The following is an 18023-nucleotide window of genomic DNA, read 5'->3' as shown; positions in this document are numbered from 1 at the left end:
TACTTTAAATCCTTTCTAGGTTACTCATAAGACCTCCTATAATGTTATAATTTGTAACATTGTTATATAACAATGTTATACATTTGTAATAAATGTTATACATTGTTATACATTTGTACAATGCTATGCATTTGTAACATTGTTATAACTGTAGGAGCTCTCTTGAGTAACCTATAAATTGTACAATGTCATCATATTCTCCAAACAAATACAGAGTTGTTACATTGCATTTCTTTAATTTGTATTTTTATTGTTTTTTCCTCAACATTTCAAGGATGTGGGACTCTTGGACAGTGAGCTCCTGGGGCTGATCCCAGCTCCCCAGGGCCCATTCACTAAGGCCCTGGACCACCCCATATACCCAGAGCGGGAGGCTCCTCTCTTCCTCACTGGCTTCCCCTAAGGCTCCAACAAACTCCCAGGATTCAGGCTCAGCAAAGAGTTGGGTAAGAGGCAGTAGCCGTAAAAGCCAGCCAGTGTTTCTCTAGGGCCAGGCGTGCTTTTCCTGGGAGCGCAGCTGGGGCCTGTTGGAGCCCCTTGCAGGTTCTGGTCTGCTGGGAGTGCAGAGTTTGCAGCAAAACAGCCTCTGTGAGTTGTTGGGAAGCTGGGAATGGTTTGCTCAACTCCTTTGCTGGTCCCTGAGGTCCAAGGAGGTCTGTGTGGGAGAAGCCACACTTCCAGGTCATCAAGAGAGCAGAACTGAAGATGTGAGGTCACAGAGTGAGCCAGTTGGAAACTGGTGTATTGGAAAATTCTTCCACTGGAGCGTTAAATGGTAAAGACAGTGCTTTGGGGGTAGGCTGAGGGAATGATGATGAAGCACTGCTGGGTGAACTAAGTGCTTGGTTTCCAGCCTGGGAGCTGAGCTATTACCCACCATCTATTCTTTTCCATTCTACCCGTCCTGTGATCACTGCTGGATGTGGGTGATAGAGCTGCCTCCTGGGCTCACCACAGGCCTGGGCCACACAGAAGGACAATCCATCTTCAGGCCCAGTGCCACAGAGGTAGGATGGAGCGGGTGAAAAGGCCACCTGGAGCTCGGAGGAGACCTCACTTCCTATCACTTACCTGCACTGTTGCCAAGGAGTGGCTTGTGAATTAGAAAAACGGAAAATCTCTTAAAACCCAGCTACTCGCTGACATTTATTTTTAATGACCCTATCAATTATTCAATTTCTGGGATGCTAATGGATAGTAGGGGCTTTGGAAGCCAATCAAAGAAGCTTCCATTCCATTTGGAAGCCCTCGAAGCCTTGATTTACGATCACAGGCTGTGCGGAAACCCTCCAAGCTGCCTGTCACTAATGGAATTCTACTGCTTGCCACCACTCCCTGGTGACCCCTTCCTGGCTCAAGATGAAAGTGGGGCTTCAGTGTCCTAGGGTCCACTGGCAGTGGCCAGGAATGTGGTCTGTGCCCTGGGTTGCTCACCATCCTGTAGCGTGGTCACCGCCTCTGTCTCCGAACTGAAGTCGCTGTCCCCAATGTCATTGGTGGCTTTCAGGCGCAGCTTATAGGAGGTGAAGGGCCTCAGCCTGCAATGTGGAAGAGACCGTGACTGCTGGGGCCCTGCCACCCTGCCCTGCCCTCAGGGGCCCCTGGTGAAGCCTTGGGAAGAGGGGCAAATCCCTCCCCTGCCCTGAGACTCTAGGCTTCTGTGCAAGTCTGAGACAGGTTAGCGGGGAGGCTGTTCTTTACTCAGACCCAGTCACTTCCCAGGTGCAGTGAACAGGGGCTTCAAGGAGACCCTGAATCTGTCCTGGGAGAAGCCCTTGAACGCCTGGGCCACCGTAATCCTCAAGGGGAAAGGAGCTGTACAGAGGGCAGTGAGTGCAGGGCATCCTGGTCGGGGGGAGACTCTGCTCAGGGCTCCTTGGGGAGGCACTGCCAACCCCTCACTGGAGCTACCCTGGCACTCCAGTCAGCACATCACTGCTCCCCAAGGAGTGTCGGGAATTTCTCAGCAAGAGCTGACTTCTGGGGCCCTTGTGCTGATCTGGAGTGTAAAGTGAGTTCCCATCTGATTCTCATGCTCTGTCCTCCTGGAGATCTTTACTGGCCAGACCCAGCCTTGAAGGCCTCTCCAAGGTCCACCACCTGTCTGGCTGCAGGCAAAGACCCACCAGCCCCATATCCCTGCTGTTCACTGGGGCTGACATGGTGCCAGGCGCATGGCAAGCACAACCTCTTTCAATCCGTGTGAGCTCTGTGAAAGGAGGCATCATTATTCCCATTTTGAGGATGATAAAACTGAGGCCCACTGCTGGAGGACTAGTAAATGGCAACATTCACATGTAACTTTACATAAGACCACATCCCTGGCAACCATCCAAGTGAAAAATTCCCCCCAGACCTTCGAAGATGTCAACAGCACCAAGGCTTCCCTGAGGTGCCTTTTGGTGTTACCACTTCAGGCCCACTTCCATCTGCCTACCCACCTTCCTTCTGTCCTTTCTTCTTCCCTCCCTCTCTCCCCTCCTTCCTTCCTTCTCTCCCTTCTGCCTCCCTTCCCACTTTCCTTCCTTCCTTTCTTCCCTTCCTCCCTTCCCTCCTTCTCTCTTCCTTTCTTCATTCCTCCCTCCCCTTCCTTCCCTCTTTCCTTCCTTTCTTCTTCCTTCCCTCCTTCCTCCTCTCCCTTCCACCTTTCTTCCCTTTCTCCTTCCCTCCTTCCTTTCTTTGCTCCTCCCTTCCCTTTCTTCTTTCTCTTTTTCCTCCCTTCCCTCTTTCCTTCCTTCCCTCCTTCCTTTTCTGTTCTCTTCCTTCCTTCTCCCCTCCCCTCCCCTTCCTCCCTCCCTCCCTCCCTTCCCTCCATCCTTCCCTTCCTTCCCTCCCTCCCTCCATCTAGCCATTCTACATGTAATGGGTCTCCCATGCCAAGCCCCATGCCATTCTTGAGACTAAGCCTTCAGCCACACTCTTCTGTGCACATGGCGCTCGGTTCTTGGTCAAGCCCCAGTCGGTCATGGACCCAACCTACAGCTCGTGCATGCTCAGTCACTGGCTGGCTGGCTTCTCTCAGATGCCCCTCATGTGACTTCAGAATGAGCAAGTGAGAGAGCTGCTGTCTTATTCTCCCTGGCGGGCAGTGGCTCTGCATCAGATGAGGGCTCCTCTCAGTTTCCAGGAAACTTGGGGTGCTTCAGGACTCTCAAACCCTATACCCCACATCTAAAATCTCCTCAACGATCACTCTAAGCTGAAGCCCTCATCACCTGAAAACCAATCTTCCATCCTCCCTCCCAATGGAATCTATAAACCAGTGGCTTTCAAAAGGAGCCCTGTGGACCCTCAGGACTCCGAAGCCCTCTGAAGTCCTGAGCCCCACACGGCCCGCATCAGCTAGCAGCATCTCTATGCTCATTGGGTTTATGCATTTGGCCTGGGTCATATTTGGTTTAAGGGAAGGATTCTGCTTTTTAGAAAACTGAAACCCATTTTTGGAAATCATGATCAGATTCTATTGCTGCTTTCATGTCACTGTCCTGCTTAAGACCAGATTACAGTGTTTCTCTACCAGCTCACACCTCAAGGCATGCCTTTCTGCTGCAGCTCTCCAGAACCTGGTCTGGTCTTGCTACTTCCCAGTCCCTGACTGCAGGCATGTCTCAGCCCCTCTGCACTTAGCATCCACAACAGGAAAAACAGCCACAGGAGGCAGCTGGCCTTGGTCCCAGCTTTAATGGAGATGCTTCTGAAGTCCAGACATAAAAATGACCTTTGCTCCAGGCTTCTGGGAGACAGCCTTTGCTAAGTTAAAACAAACAATTTCCCCTCTGCTCCTACATCCTAGAGGTTATTTTGTCTTGTCTGGGTGATAACCACATGTTATGTGGCCTCCTGTGGCCTCCCAGCCTCGTCCACCTGCACCGCCTACTGTGGCCTCACTGGCTCCTTCTCCTCCTATACCAGGAGGCAGCAGAGTGAGCATTAGGAACATGGACCATGAAGTCAAACCCCCTGGCTTCTACCTCCCAGTTAACCTTGGACAGCATACTTTGCCTCAGTTTCCTTATCTGGGCTGATAATAGCACAAGCATCGTGAAACTGAAGTGAGGCTTAAACTCAGGTGAAGCACTCAGCAGTCAGGCATGTGGTGCAAGCTCGCCAAGGATCAGCTGTTCCTATGGATCCGTAAATATCTGCTTAGATGGCCCTGCCTGCTGTCCCCTGCACCTTGTTCCTTCCCTTCATCTTCTGCATCACAATGGGTGACATTTCCTTGACGACTGTCTGTCTGTCTTTATAGGACATCCACGAGGATGTGACCTCCCTGCCTTGTCCACCTGCAAGGTGAACAAGGACATCCACAAGGACAGGGACTGAGTCAGCCTCCTTTTCTGCTGTACCCCAAGAGCCAAGAACACCCAAGAGATGCTCGGCAGATCTACAGAAGGCAGATCTGAATGAGTATGCTATTCTGCATCTCCGAAGTTTCTCAGCATGGCAGGGGGAGTGGTGCCTATGAGACATGTAAATACTAGCGTTGTATCTTGCACACAGTAGGTGTTGCAGAAATGATTTGTTTACTGTTTATTTATTTGCAATTATGTTTACTTATTTATTTTTCTCGCTGGCCTCTGGCACTGATTTGCAGTTATATTCAGTATCACACTGTTTAGTATTTCACACTTTGCTACAATTTGGGAGTTTAGAGCCACACTGCAAGCTCCTTGAAGCCCCTCTCTCCGCTGTCCTGCCTGGGTCTGGCGCTGAGCCAGGCACACGTGGTGTGCTATATAAGTGCATGTCAGGTGGCTGGACAAATCAGCCCGGATCCCAGACAAATGGGGTTGGGTGCACAGGAGGACAGAGAGCAGAGCTCCTAGCGTGAGGCCTGTGTTTTGCTGGGCTCACTTCATTCAACGAGGATTGATGAAGTGTCTCTGGGAGCTGCAGGGAACACAAAGTGCAGATCTATGGGAGTTAACCCTCTTGGCAGAAGCGACACCAGTGCCCCAAAACCAGGTGGAAGGCAGCTCCAGCAGCTAAGGGATCAGCAGCCCCACCGCCCAAATGAGACACACAGAGGGCGGCACTATCATCCCCTCTCCTGGCTTTGTGATCCCAGACTGTAGCATCCTCTGTGCATTCACCCTAACCTGCCTCTTTATCTCCCTGCAGCACTGCTCCTGTGGATGACTGGTCTACCTCCCAGACCAAATGTTTGATCCTTGAGACCCCTACCTCCATTGTTCCTGCCATGCTCCCTACTCTGGCAGAGCAGAACTTTGGTGACTCCACAATAAAAGAAGAAATGCACACAGGATGCAGAAACACCTTCCTGCAACCCTTCTAATTCCCCCCCAATTCTCCACTCTGTTCACGCTGCCAGGCCAGCTCAAACCTCGGCTTTAGAGTGGGCCAAGCAGAATTCCAACGCTGGCTCTGCCACTACTCACTGGAGCAAGTCAGTTTCTCAGAGCCAAGCTGTATTTGGCTATGGAAATGGAGACAGCAGCACCCGGGCTTCCAGAACTGTTGTGAAAATGTCATTGCACCACCCAACCTCATGGAATCAGATGGATCATGGCACACAGCAGGCAATGAATACATGTGATGTGCTCTTTCCTGTCTTCCCGAAGGTTTTCTCTGGCTCCCGCACCCTGGTGCCCTCCTGTGTACCCAGGAACCCATCAGTGCTGCCTGCCACCTCCCTGGGCCTCTGCTTTTCCCCATGCCTTGCCTCCCAAGTCTCCACATACAAACTCAGAAACTGGATAGACAAAGGGATATTTTTGAGATCCCATCTGCCATTTAACCTCTTTCTTCTAATCATCTCAAACTCAGGAAATAAGTAATTTGGATAACACAGGACCCTCACTATCCAAACTTGCTATCAGAACTCTTGCTACCCCAAATCAATGATCAATATATTTAGAAAGCCAGTTTGTACACGTACTGCCTGGGATGGCTAATCACACACATGAACTTGACCTCCACAGCCAGAGTGTTCTGGAATGGATGTCAGGGAAGGACGTAGCTTAAGTTCCATGTTCCTCCCTCAGAGCTAAATGCAGTCTTTTTTTTTTTGAGATGGAGTTTCACTCTGTTACCAGGCTGGAGTGCAGTGACGCAATCTTGGCTCACTGCAACCTTTGCCTTTTGGGTTCAAGTGATTCTTCTGCCTCAGTCTCCTGAGTAGCTGGGATTACACGCGTGCATCACCACACCTGGCTAATTTTTGTATTTTAGTAGAGACAGGGTTTCACCATGTTGGCCAGGATGGTCTTGATTTTTTGACCTCATGATCCACCCACCTCAGCCTCCCAGAGTACTGGGATTACAGGTGTGGGCCACCATGTCCAGCCACAGAGTCTTAAATAGGAGGAGCTCCATTCATTCATTTTGGTTCTACTATAAAATGGATGAGTGCTGAGCATCTTTTTAAAGCGATTCACTGCTGTCTTTATGTACTTATCTGGAAAGCACTAAAAATGTTTATTAAGAATTCGCTATAGGCCAGGCATGGTAGCTCATGCCTGTAATTCCAGTACTTTGGGAAGTGGAAGTGAGAATATCACTTGAGGCTAGGAGTTTGAGACCAGCTTGGGCAACATAGTGAGACCTTATCTCTAAAAAAATTAAAATAAAAAAATAAAAAAGCTAAAGCATTAGCTGGGCATGATAGCATATGCATGTAGTCCTGGATGCCCAGGAGGCTGAAACAGGAGGGTGTCTTGAGCCCGGGAGTTGGAGGCTGCAGTGAGCAATGACCGAGCTATTGTACTCCAGCCCAGGTGACAGACAAAAACGAAACAACAAACCAAATAAATTGACAAAAAGACTCAGACATCACTACTGCATCACAAAGAATATCAAACTCATGTATAATATCCTTGCCCAAGTTCATCTGATTCTTTTTTTTTTTTTTGGAGATGGAATCTTGCTCTGTCACCCAGGCTGGAGTGCAGTGGCACGATCTCGGCTCACTGTAACCTCCTCTGCCCAGGTTCCACCAATTCTCCTGTCTCAGCCTCCTGAGTAGCTGGGACTACAGGTGTATGGCACCACACCAGGCTGATTTTTGTGTTTTTATAGAGATGGGGTTTCGCCATATTGGTTGGGCTGATCTGGAATTCCTGATCTCAGGTGATCCACCTACCTTGGCCTCTGTAAGCTCTGGGATTACAGGTGTGAGCAATGGTGCCTGGCTCATCTGATTCTTAAATACTGGTACTTTAAAAAATTACATTATATGGAAAAAGAAAAAAACAAGTCACCTGAATGCAACTAGTGCTGGTGTGCTGACAGTCATTTAATCCCTGCTGTTTTCTGTGCTAATTCCCTCCAGGTTTTTCTGTCTTCTGTTTGGACCCACTGCACCTATCCCATGGGAGGGCTCAGAGGAGGGGCCAAGCCCATCACTACCCGGATGCACAGGCACCCGCTAAGCCCATGCGGCCACTGCTCTGTCCTAAAGTGACACCCAGAACCTCCAAGTCACACTGGGCTCAGAGCTCCTCTCTTCTTCCTCTCTACTGCACTTCTGTAGGAGGCTACCCCATCTCACAACTTCAACCACCAATTAGGCACTGGGAATGCCTGAACACATCTCAAACCCAACCCCTCTTCCTGGGGGTCTAGATCCATGTTCCCTGGATGCAGTCATGGTCACCAAATTTAGACAGTTAAACTCTTTATGTTTTTTGGATACTAGCAGATTTTATGCAACTGGTGAAAGTAAAATGTAGCTGTCAGGATTATTAAACAGGAAGGGAGATTATACGTGGCAGTGTACAAAATACCACTTTCCTGGGATTCTCCTGTGACATGTTCTCTATTGATAGGCAGAGGAAGCATTTGTCCTAGTGCTGGCTCATTAGGAAATTGACAGCGGTCTCTCCTGTATCAAATTAAACTGTCGGTCCTGAAACATGGACCTCTCCTTTCCAACATGAAGTCCCAGGCACACAATTAGTCTGTTTGGTTTCAGAAGCCTTCAGGAAAACTGGCCGGATATTTTTTTCCTTCTTTCAGGCGGTTACACAAAGGATGAGGTTATTTATATCTGTGAGCACACTGCCAATTAAGCTAAGCATCCTGTGTGGTTTACTAAATCAGGCTGGGCGCACCCGGCCACACTCCCCTGACCCTCAGGGCTGTGCCAGGAGAATTGCAGGACTCTGGGAGGATGCTATCTGCAACTAGGAGTGCCTTCCTCTGGAGAGACGAGGGCTGTGCTTCTCGAGGTCCATTGCTGTTGCTCGAAGGGTAAGTAATGCTGGCAGGAACCTGGCAGACAGTCTGACTATTCTGATTGCCTTATTTCTTGGCTGCCAGTTTGCTGGCGGTCAGTAATGAGGCAAACCTTGGACTCGCAGAGATGGAAGGAACAGCAGGATCTCTGCTCCAGCCCTGCCTTTCACAGATGAGAAGACAAAGTCTCAGCAGGCAGCCAAGGGCTAGACTTTTCCAAGACCATGTGGCTACTAAGGGAGACTGACTGTGGAGAGCTTGGTGTTCAGATGCACACACACTGGGTTTTCAGATATTGCAGACCCTTGTAAATTAAATGCAGAACATGGATTGTGTCTATGAAGACTTGACTTGTGGCTTATGGAATGTGATAGCTACAAACACCTCAGGAAATATCTCTTCCATTTAGAGAAGTTGAGGCACCAGCATATGCATTACTTAAGATATCTCTGCCTCAATGTCTGCACGTGTAAAATGGGGATAGTGAGAAGTCTGGTCTGTATGTCCACATGGTGGTTACGAACATCGTATGAAATGACACGTGGAAGTGGTGTTGAAAATGACAGACTCCGGATGGGATGAGGGGATCCTGGCAATGATGATGGCGATGAGGATGACGGTGGTGGTGGTGGTGATGTCCTGCCAAAGCGTTAACCTTCTGGAAGCTAAGTGGCTAGATCACAAGGGAAAGAAAACACCTCAGAGGGGACATCCAGCCGGAGCTGCTGCAGCCCCGCTTTCCTAACACGAGGGGCATAACGGCAGTTGTGGGGATGGAACAGTTTTGCTAAATTTCAACCTGCCTCCATATGGACCTCACCAGATGCTGTGGCCTGCATGTGGGAGGCCAGGCAGTGACCTGCTGGAAACAAGCTCTGTGTGTAGGGACCATTCCACCTCAGTTTTTAGGAGAGCAGAGGACTGCTTGGACCATGAGACTGGAGAGGGGGGCAGGGTGGGTCCTTTGGGGCTGCAGAGGGCCGAGCTGTACACCTTCTTGGTCTGTGGTCTCCAGTGGGGGCCTGGGAGCCATAGCGTGAGTTCCTGGGGGTCCATGTGACCTGCCTTGGGTTGCTCAGGGACTCTGGTCAGGATTTCCAATTGACACCCAGCCACACCTCCTGGGAACACCGTGTGGGGGTGGCAAAGGTGATATTGGCACCCACGACCGTGACCGTCCAGAGGGCCTTATCATCATCTCCAAACCTCACAACTCAAACTGCAGGGAGCCGGAGATACCTAAGAACCCATCCCCTGTTCCAGATCACTCAACGGCAAGTGGCAGAAGCCAGGCTGAGGCTGCACAGTTCCAGCCCTGTCCCAACACGCCCACTGGGTCACCCCACCTGAACAAGTGTTTCGCCTCCATCCTTTCCAATGCCAGCCTTGGGAGGGGCTAGGTCCTTAAGCCTGGGATGGGAGTTTTGGGGGGCTTCTCTTCTCTTTGAACCCCACCATTGTCACATCTAGGACTAGTGGCACTCAACTCCAATCAGCCCTCACTCCAAAGCCTGAATTTTGTCCCCAGGGCAGGGCGGGACAGGGCAAGGGTGGTATTATGAGGAGCTGCCAGGGACACCTGGGACCTGTCTCCCTCCCTATGTTCAGGTTCAGCCGGGCAGGGCTGAGCCAGGCAGCCTCGAAGATGAGGCCGGCTGGGTGCCACGGAGGCTGGGTGGGGGCTATGTGCAAGCGACCAACTTTTCTGGCCTTGGTCTTCCTCTGTAGAGTAAGTCATGGTCTCCCCTTACTGGGTGACTGCAGAAATGTAAAGCTGACCTATGTGACCACCTGAGAGAAAGAAGAAGCTCAGCCAGCCTGGAGACCACTGTCTTGGCCCCTCCACCCTTTTAAGTGCTGATGCAGGCTCCAGAGCTCTTAGACACTGGACTCACTCCAAGAGCCCTGCTCCCCAGCCTGGAATGTGAGCTCAGTGACAAGTGACCAAACTCCAGGCAGATGAGAAGCACAAGGCAGATGTCCCGGGTGGCCTTGCCCAGGCAGGCCTATAAACCCAACCTGCCCCAGGAGAGCCTGGGCAGGGCACACAGCAAGGGTGCAGGACTCCTGGGATGGCTTCGGAGCCCTAGGACGCCTGTTTGTGCAATGGTGGCAGTTCCTTTGGTTGTAAAGAGTGGATGGACCTGTAACTGCAGCCAGGAGGACCCTGGGGGACCCTCAGGATGCCGCTGCTACCATCAGCACAACCCTCTCCTGTGCTGAGCCCAGTGGTCCACTAAATAACTGGGAACTGGGTGAGTGGACAGATTCTTGTCTTGTCCCAGTCATGCCCTCCTATCTCCTCATCAGCCATCATGAAGGAAGCACAGCACTCATGGCACCATCCATCTCCCTGCTGCTTTTGAGAATGCAAAGGGAAGCAACATCCCTCTGGCCCGGGATGCCCGAGGCCAGCCCCGCCCTCCTCCACATGCTCCCCTCCCCACTGCCAGCCTTGGAAAGGGCTAAGACTCGAGCCCCTACATCCAGCCCCCCATCATCTCTGCCTCACCAATCCCTGGGTCCTGGGGTGTTCAAACCAGTCCTGCACAGCTGGAAGAGCAGACTCCTGGAAGGGGCTGGAAGTGGGTCCTTGGAAGTGGCTCCAGGACCCGGGAGTTCTGGGGTTCCCAGCATGGGGAGTGTCAAAGTAAAAGGGGGCCTGTGTCCTCAGGGGTGTGCCTGCTTGCCCCACACAGACTCCCCACTATCTGGATAGGAGCTGGCTGGAGGTGGCCAGGACCTGGTTCCCCAGTGAGGTCCTCCTGCCTTCTCAGTACCTTTCGACGACGCAGGCTGTGGCCTCGTGGCTGATGGATGAGGAGAAGGTCTGCCACTCCCCCCGGGGTAGCTCTCGCACCTGCACAGTGAAGTACCGGATAGGGGAGGCCCCATCGCTGCCCGGAACCCACTGGAGCCGGAGGCTGCGTGCGGTCACTTCCGCCTGGGGCACCAGGAGCTCTCTGGGGGGTGCCGGCCGCTCTGCAACCAAACAAGGACAGACCAGGGGCATGTGAGAGGCTGCCCTTCCCAAGGAGGATCCCCAGGAGGCTACACTGCTGGGGATCCATCCATGAGAAGCTGCCTGAATGCAAAGGACAGGCTGAAGCCGGTCCCCTCCTTGCAGAGACCGACACACAGGAGCAAAGCCGCACAGGAGTCCTGGGGCCACCAGACCACCAGGCACTGTGTCTGTGATGACAGGTGGGGTCGCAGGGGCTTGGGGGCTGCTTTGGTCTCTCTTTTTCTGATGTTGGGCTCAGTCTACCTTTAAGGCTGAATTTTCTCCCCCTCGCAGTCACCCAGAGCCTAAAAGCATCTACAGCCTCTACTCAGTGCTGCTCTGGGCTGTCACTGCCTCTGCTGTCTGCAGTAGCTTGGACAGGGGATGCAGGGTGCCCAGAGCCAGGCTCGGCCTGGAGTGCCCATCACCTGGTGCTGCTGTGCCTCTGCACCCCATAGATTTCAGCAGAGAAGCTCCACAGCAGAAGGAATAATTGTTTAATTGTTTATCATGAAGATTATTGATTCTGATTAGAATGTGTGGTGTGTGTAAAGCGGCAATTGATTGTCGGCCCGCAGTGGCGGCCATGGGAGGAGTGCTTCCATCTCACTTCATCAGCACTTGCCTCCGCAAGCACACACCCTGGCCGAGTGATTTCTCCTGGCCTCCAGGATGGTGGCCCAGGGTCTCCTGTTTCAGAGGCCCCCTCCTGGACTCAGCAGTAACTAGCAAGTCTCTTGGATTCCCTCTCTCTGAGCCACGAGGACAGAGGATGGGGGCCCTGGTGGAAAATCTCTGAAATCTCGGGGCCCGATAATCAGGTGCCATGGTGTAGGGTGGGGCTGTTGAGTGGGACGCAGGGAAATAAGAGGACTCGCTGTGAGACTGCGTCTGTGACGCACCTGCACACATGCCTGGCTCATGGGAGGGGCACAGTCAATGCTTAAGAAAAATGAACCATAAAACTACATGAGTACATTGGAAAATCAAGTCAGAATGTCTGCTTGGGAGAGTCATTACCATCTTCCCGAGATGCTGACAGCCCTGAGTGCTGATACCCGGGGTGACAGCAGGAAGATGGGAGCACCCTTCATGGGGCATCTCTTCCATGTGCTTCATGCTACAAAAACAGCGTGGGTGTCTGTGGTGACTGAGGGCTTCCATCCTTCCAACTAATAGCATTAATAATTAATAATAATAATGATAGTGGTAATGGTCATGGAGGGCATGTGCTTTCATTGAATGCTGTGGGGGGACTGAACTTGGGGGCTTATGCCTGCAATCACAGAGCTTTGGGAGGCTGAGGCTGGAAGATTGCTTGAGCCCAGGAGCTGGAGACCAGCCTGGGCAATGTAGTAAAACCCCCCATCTCCACAAAAATCAAAGTAATTAGCCTCATATGGTGGCTCAAGCTTGTAACCCCAGCACTTTGGGAGGCCAAGATCGGTATTATGGCAAGACTCTGTCTCTACAGAACATAGTTAGCAAGGCATGGTGGCGTGTGCCTGTAGTCCCAGCTACTGGGGGCGCTGAGGTGGGAGCACTGCTTGAGCCCAGGCATTCCAGGCTGCAGTGACCTACAATCACATCGCTGCACTCCAGCCTGGGCGACAGAGTAAGACCTTGTTTCAAAAACAAAAAAACAAAAATAGGAGCGAGGCCAGAGCTCTGTGCTCCAAGTGTCCCTACAGGGGTGCCTGGAAGCTCCCCCGCCCCGTCCTCATTCCCACAAGGTCCCTGGGTATGGCCATGATGTTAGGACCTGGAATGGGAGCCAGGGCGGCTGAGGTGAGGGTTCTGTGGCATCAACCCTGGATGATGCAAGGTCTGAGGACAGGTGCGAAGCCTACTGAGAAGGGCGCCTGCTATAGACTTTCACGGGAAGAGCTGGCCTCATGGTGGTCAGAGAGGGGTCCAAATCCCAGCTCCACAGCTGTGTGTCTGGGCAAATAGTAAAACTCTCTCAGATTCCTCCATCTCATCTTTGGTAAAAAACAGAGCTAATGCCACACTGCTCCCTGGGCTCCAGGGAGGATAAGCCAAGTGCAGTGCACAGAGCACCTGCCCCCCTGCCACCCCGTGTGTGGAACAGAGCCCTGCTCACCTGGCAGTTCTCAGAGGGAATTCAGCTATTTGGAAAACTTAGTTACTGAGCACCTGCTCAACGGGGGATATGGTTTAATATCAGAGACCGGGGGCTGCCTTCAGGGAGCTCATCCTCAAACATGGTGACTGTGCAGCCTTGCCCCAGGTACTCAGCCTCTGCAAGCAACATTGTTCTCCTCAAACCTGAGACCATCTCACATGTCTGAGAGAGGTGTGAGGCTTAGGGTGTCACTGCAAAGCTCACATGTCGGAGAGAGCAGGTGTGAGGCTGAAGGTGTGACATGCAATGCTGTTGGATGGCGTATCTAGCTCCGTCTTGGGCTAGTGGGTGTTTCGTAAATGCTCATGTCCCTTTTCTTTCTCTGAAGGGAAGGCCGAAGCCTCCCAGGTACCCGAAGACCCCAGAGGGTCTGACTGAAGAAGCAGCACCTGCCACGTCCACAGCATCCCTGGGTCCCCACAGGTCTTACCTCTCTTCTCGGTGGTGATGACGGTGGCCTCCAGTGGCTCCCCCCAGCCCTGCCTCGTCTTGGCGGACAGCCTGAAGATGTATGCGGACTCTGGGGCCAGGTCGGTGGCTGTGAACTGCCTCACTGTGGCGCCGACCTCCACAGTGGTGAAGGTGTGGGGGCTGCTGCTGGCCAGGCGGTAGGCGATCTGGTACCCTGTGGGCAGGCAGCACAGAAAACAGCCACTGAGTCACTCGCCCATGGTACAGGGACATCCTGTGCCCACACTCCATGCTGGCCCCTGGAGTAGAAACCCTGGCAAGGCCATCTGTCTCTTCTCTGTTGCTGGAGGTCACTCCTATGCACGGAAAGGGCAGTCTTATGGCCGTGATGAATGGTGGGCCCTGAGTGGAATTTCCCGTGAAGCTTGTTTCCCGCTCCATCCTTCACGGGAACAAGGTGTGAACACGGGTTCTTCTTTCCTGAGGACACTAGAACTTGGTGAGCATGCCACAAGGACCTGGTCCCACCCTGCTCCCCATGGAGCTGCAGAGGGCTGTGGGTTCTTAGTCCCTGCCTCTCCCTCCCTCCTGCAGGCCGGCCCTCCCCCTCATTCTCTTAGGAAGTCCTCTAATTCTTGCCAACGGCAGCATGGCCTGCGCAGACAGGACAGCAGCCCCACACCTGCCACTCCTCCTTCCCTTCTTCCTCTTCCCTGTCTGCCTGCACCTCTGACCCCCCAGCTTCCTCCTGGGAGCCCGGCAGCCATTCAGCCCCTTCTGCGGCCTAACCCCTCCTGAACAGCCCCGCCAGGGCAGCTCTGCTTACAGAATCCCCTGTGCTTCCTAGTTGAGGGAAGGCTCCTGGCTCCCTAAGTTTCTCAATTAGGTTGGGCTTGGGGTTGACCAGACATTCCTTATTAACGATCACCCCTCTCCACTGGCCGCCCCAGGCCTCCCGCACTGGCGTGTGGACAGGCCTTGTCCACACCTCACAGACAACATGCGGTCTGGTGACTGAGCTTCTGTGCTGATTAAAACCAGAACGGATGGGGTGCTGTGGCTTCCAACAAAATTAATGACAGCCCAACTATTGGAGTTAAACAAAAGAGGATGCCTCAGGGAACAGAGCCGAACTCTGGCCTCGACAGGGCTGCGTCTTTGTGGAGCGGCCTCTGTGTAGGGGGCTCACCCTGTATGGGGAGGAGTTGCAGGGCAACCCCACACCGCCTGCCTGCCCCTCTTGGCCTCTGCTCTGGTGAACCCTCCCTCTCTCTGCTCTTCCTCTTGCCCTCTGCTTGGGTGAATCCTTCCCTCTCTCTGTTCTTCCTACTCTTGGGTCTCTGGCTTGTGGGTGACTAAGCTCACGGGCATCCTCCCAGCTCCTGCACCTTGTTATTCATCCAAGGGTTTAATGAGCCCCTCCCCAGCCCGCCATCTGGGAGGTCAGACTTCAAGTGCATCCTTGCATCAGGCCCCAGGCATCACCAGTCACCATCAGCATCCTAATCACCACCACACAGACCGGGGACACATGTCCTGCCCTGTCCATGGCGCCGCCAACTCTAGGCCCAAGCCCAGGTGTCTGCAGGACCCTGAACTTAGGTCCCCAGAGTGGCCATCACAGCCACTGCCTCGCCTCCCACAGACAGGCTGTCCTCCCCACAATGGGGACCAGGAGTCCTGAGACTTCCTGGATGTGGCCCTGCTGGCCTTAGGCCTCTGACAAGGGTATCCCTGCTAGAACGCTGTTCCTTCCCAGTCACTGAAATATCGAAGGCAGCACAGAGATGGCAGCCAGCTCTTCCCCCAGGCCTCCCCTTCCCCCCCACCTCTGTATAGTGAGAGTAGGGAGAGGGCCAGCTCTTCCCCCAGGCCTCCCTTCCCCCCCCACCTCTGTATAGTGAGAGTAAGGAGAGGGCCAGCTCTTCCCCCAGGCCTCCACTTCCCCCCACCCTTGTGTAGTGAGAGTAAGGAGAGGGCCAGCTCTTCCCCCAGGCCTCCCTTTCCCCCCCACCTCTGTATAGTGACAGTAAGGAGAGGGCCAGCTCTTCCCCCAGGCCTCCCTTCCCCCACCCCTGTGTAGTGAGAGTAAGGGACAGGGTGGTGAATGCCCACCGGAGGCAGCACAGGGGCACAGAACAGACATGGCCAAGCCCCCAGCCCAGCCCTGAAGAGGGGTACCAGGACTGGTCATCACACAGGAGCAACACCACCAGCTTTGCAATGCCTGATTGAGTTAGCTACCTACGGTACATGCTCAGCACTGAGCAGGCCACAGAGCAGGAGGCCCTGGGCTGGAGTTCCCCCTTGAACCAAAAATTCCCCAACAGTGTTCTGCATCCTCAGAGCCAGGAGAACAACCCTAATTCTAAGGCCTTTGGCAGCTGCCTTCTGCCTGGAAACAGCACCTCTTGCCACGGAATCAATATTCATATTGGAAACCTTCTAGGCTTAAGTTACATTTTGTTTAAAGGCATTCAATATTCTATTATAATTTCTTGAGTTGGATAATATTCACATGCCTCAAAAATCATGCAAAAATGTCGAGTAAAGAGTGCAAAGTGGCTGGATGCAGTGGCTCATGTCTGTAATCCCAGCACTTTGGGAGGCTGAGGAGGGTGAATCACTTGAGGTCAGGAGTTCAAGACCAGTGTGGTCAACATGGTGAAACCCTGCCTGGGCTAAAAATACAAAAATTAGCCGGGCATGGTGGCTCACTCCTCCTGCAATTCCAGTACTTTGAGAGGCTAAAGTGAGGCTAGGAGTTTGAGACCAGTCTGATCAACATGGTGAAACCCCATCTCTACTAAAAATACAGAAATTAGCTGGACATGGTGGCACATGCCTGTAATCCCAACTACTCAGGAGGCTGAGGCAGGAGAATCGCTTGAATCTGGGAGGCGGAGGTTGTGGTGAGCCAAGATTGCACCACTGGACTCCACCCTGGGTGGCAGAGCAAGACTCTATCTCAAAAAGAAAGAAAGAAAAAAAAAAATTAGCCGGGCATCATGGCAGTGCTGCCACCAGGATTTCAGGGCACATACAGAGGCCAGAGCATTCTAAGCCCAGAAGAATGGGTTTAGAATTTCTGGCCGAGAAAGCAGGTGATCTCGGTCCAATGCCGCCATCCCGTGCATAGTTTTAAATTAAAGAAAGGTACTTTGCATAGACAAGCCACACTTTATAATAAAGCAAAAGACCACATTGGCAATAAGAATTGCCAATAAGAATCTGATCAAACACAACACTTGAAAAACATCAAGAATGGGCCAGGTGTGGTAGCTCATGCCTGTATTCCCAGCACTTTGGGAGGCTAAGGTGGGTAGATCACTTGAGGTCACGAGTTCAAGACTAGCCTGGGCAACGTGGTGAAACCCCGTCAGGAGGCTGGGGCAGGAGAATTGCATGAACTCTGGAGGTGGAGGTTGCAATGAGCTGAGATCATGTCACTGCACTCCAGCCTGGGTGACAGAGCAAGACTCCGTCTCCAGGAAAAACAAATAACAACAAAAAAACCCCAAACCAAAAACATGAAGAATGATGTGCAGCCTGGCATAAGTGCAGGCATTTGAACCTTGTTTCTAGAGATGAAGAGATACGAATCTTTCCCTAAAGCAGCAGAAACCATTCTTGTTAAAAACAGACCGATGTATGTATGTGTGGGTTTCAGCCAGCTCCCTCCATCCACACTGACAAGGTGGACTGATTTTGCACAGCGGCTGAACAGATTTCTTTTTTGCAGTGTAAAAAAAATGCCTATCCCTAACAGCAAGGAGAAAGCCCCTAATGGAAGATGCTTGGAGGCCTGGCCCTGCTATACAATTAACGAGGGAATTACCTCGTGTCCCTGATGGCCAGGAACGAATCTTTCCTGCAGATCCCACCAGCCTGCCTAAGTTCCCTTAATTTGTTACTTAACATGTTGGAGAGTTGTGTGTGATCAAGACTTATTCAAAATCCAAATTGCCTTTCAGTGACTATGTCTGAATTAATGAGGTATTATTTACTTTCAGGAGCAGGACATGGTTATAGATGTGTTTTCATTATTGTTTAATCTTTACTGTTTTACCATGTTTTATCTCTGCTAAGATTATTCCATTGCTAGAGGTAGTAATCCTGAGATGAAATGAAGATGTGGTTCAAAAGCACATCTTGTGGATCATAGGATTTGGGGATTATGTGGGAACTGGTTTCTTCCTGCCAAGCCGTCTGAGGTCTGCTTACAGACCCTCCTTTCTGTCAATGGCCCCACCTGACTCTTCC

At 52.2% G+C, this 18023-nt stretch overlaps 1 protein-coding gene across 3 annotated transcripts in view; it reads right to left on the bottom strand.

Moving 5' to 3' along the window:
* Window positions 1–18023, bottom strand: part of SDK1 (sidekick cell adhesion molecule 1) — a 978776-nt gene that overhangs the window by 99029 nt on the left and 861724 nt on the right. For all 3 annotated transcript variants that reach the window (XM_032259651.1, XM_032259652.1, XM_032259653.1), the window contains 3 exons: window positions 13780–13974; window positions 10980–11181; window positions 1435–1538 (listed from right to left, as the gene is read on the bottom strand). In XM_032259651.1, coding sequence (XP_032115542.1) covers window positions 1435–1538; window positions 10980–11181; window positions 13780–13974 — 501 coding nt within the window. The remainder of the gene's footprint in view (window positions 1–1434; window positions 1539–10979; window positions 11182–13779; window positions 13975–18023) is intronic.

This window comes from Sapajus apella, unplaced genomic scaffold (assembly GCF_009761245.1).
Source record: "Sapajus apella isolate SASKATOON/1434 unplaced genomic scaffold, GSC_monkey_1.0 scaffold110, whole genome shotgun sequence".
Classification (NCBI taxonomy): domain Eukaryota; kingdom Metazoa; phylum Chordata; class Mammalia; order Primates; family Cebidae; genus Sapajus; species Sapajus apella.
This window is presented reverse-complemented; position numbering and strand designations above follow the sequence as displayed.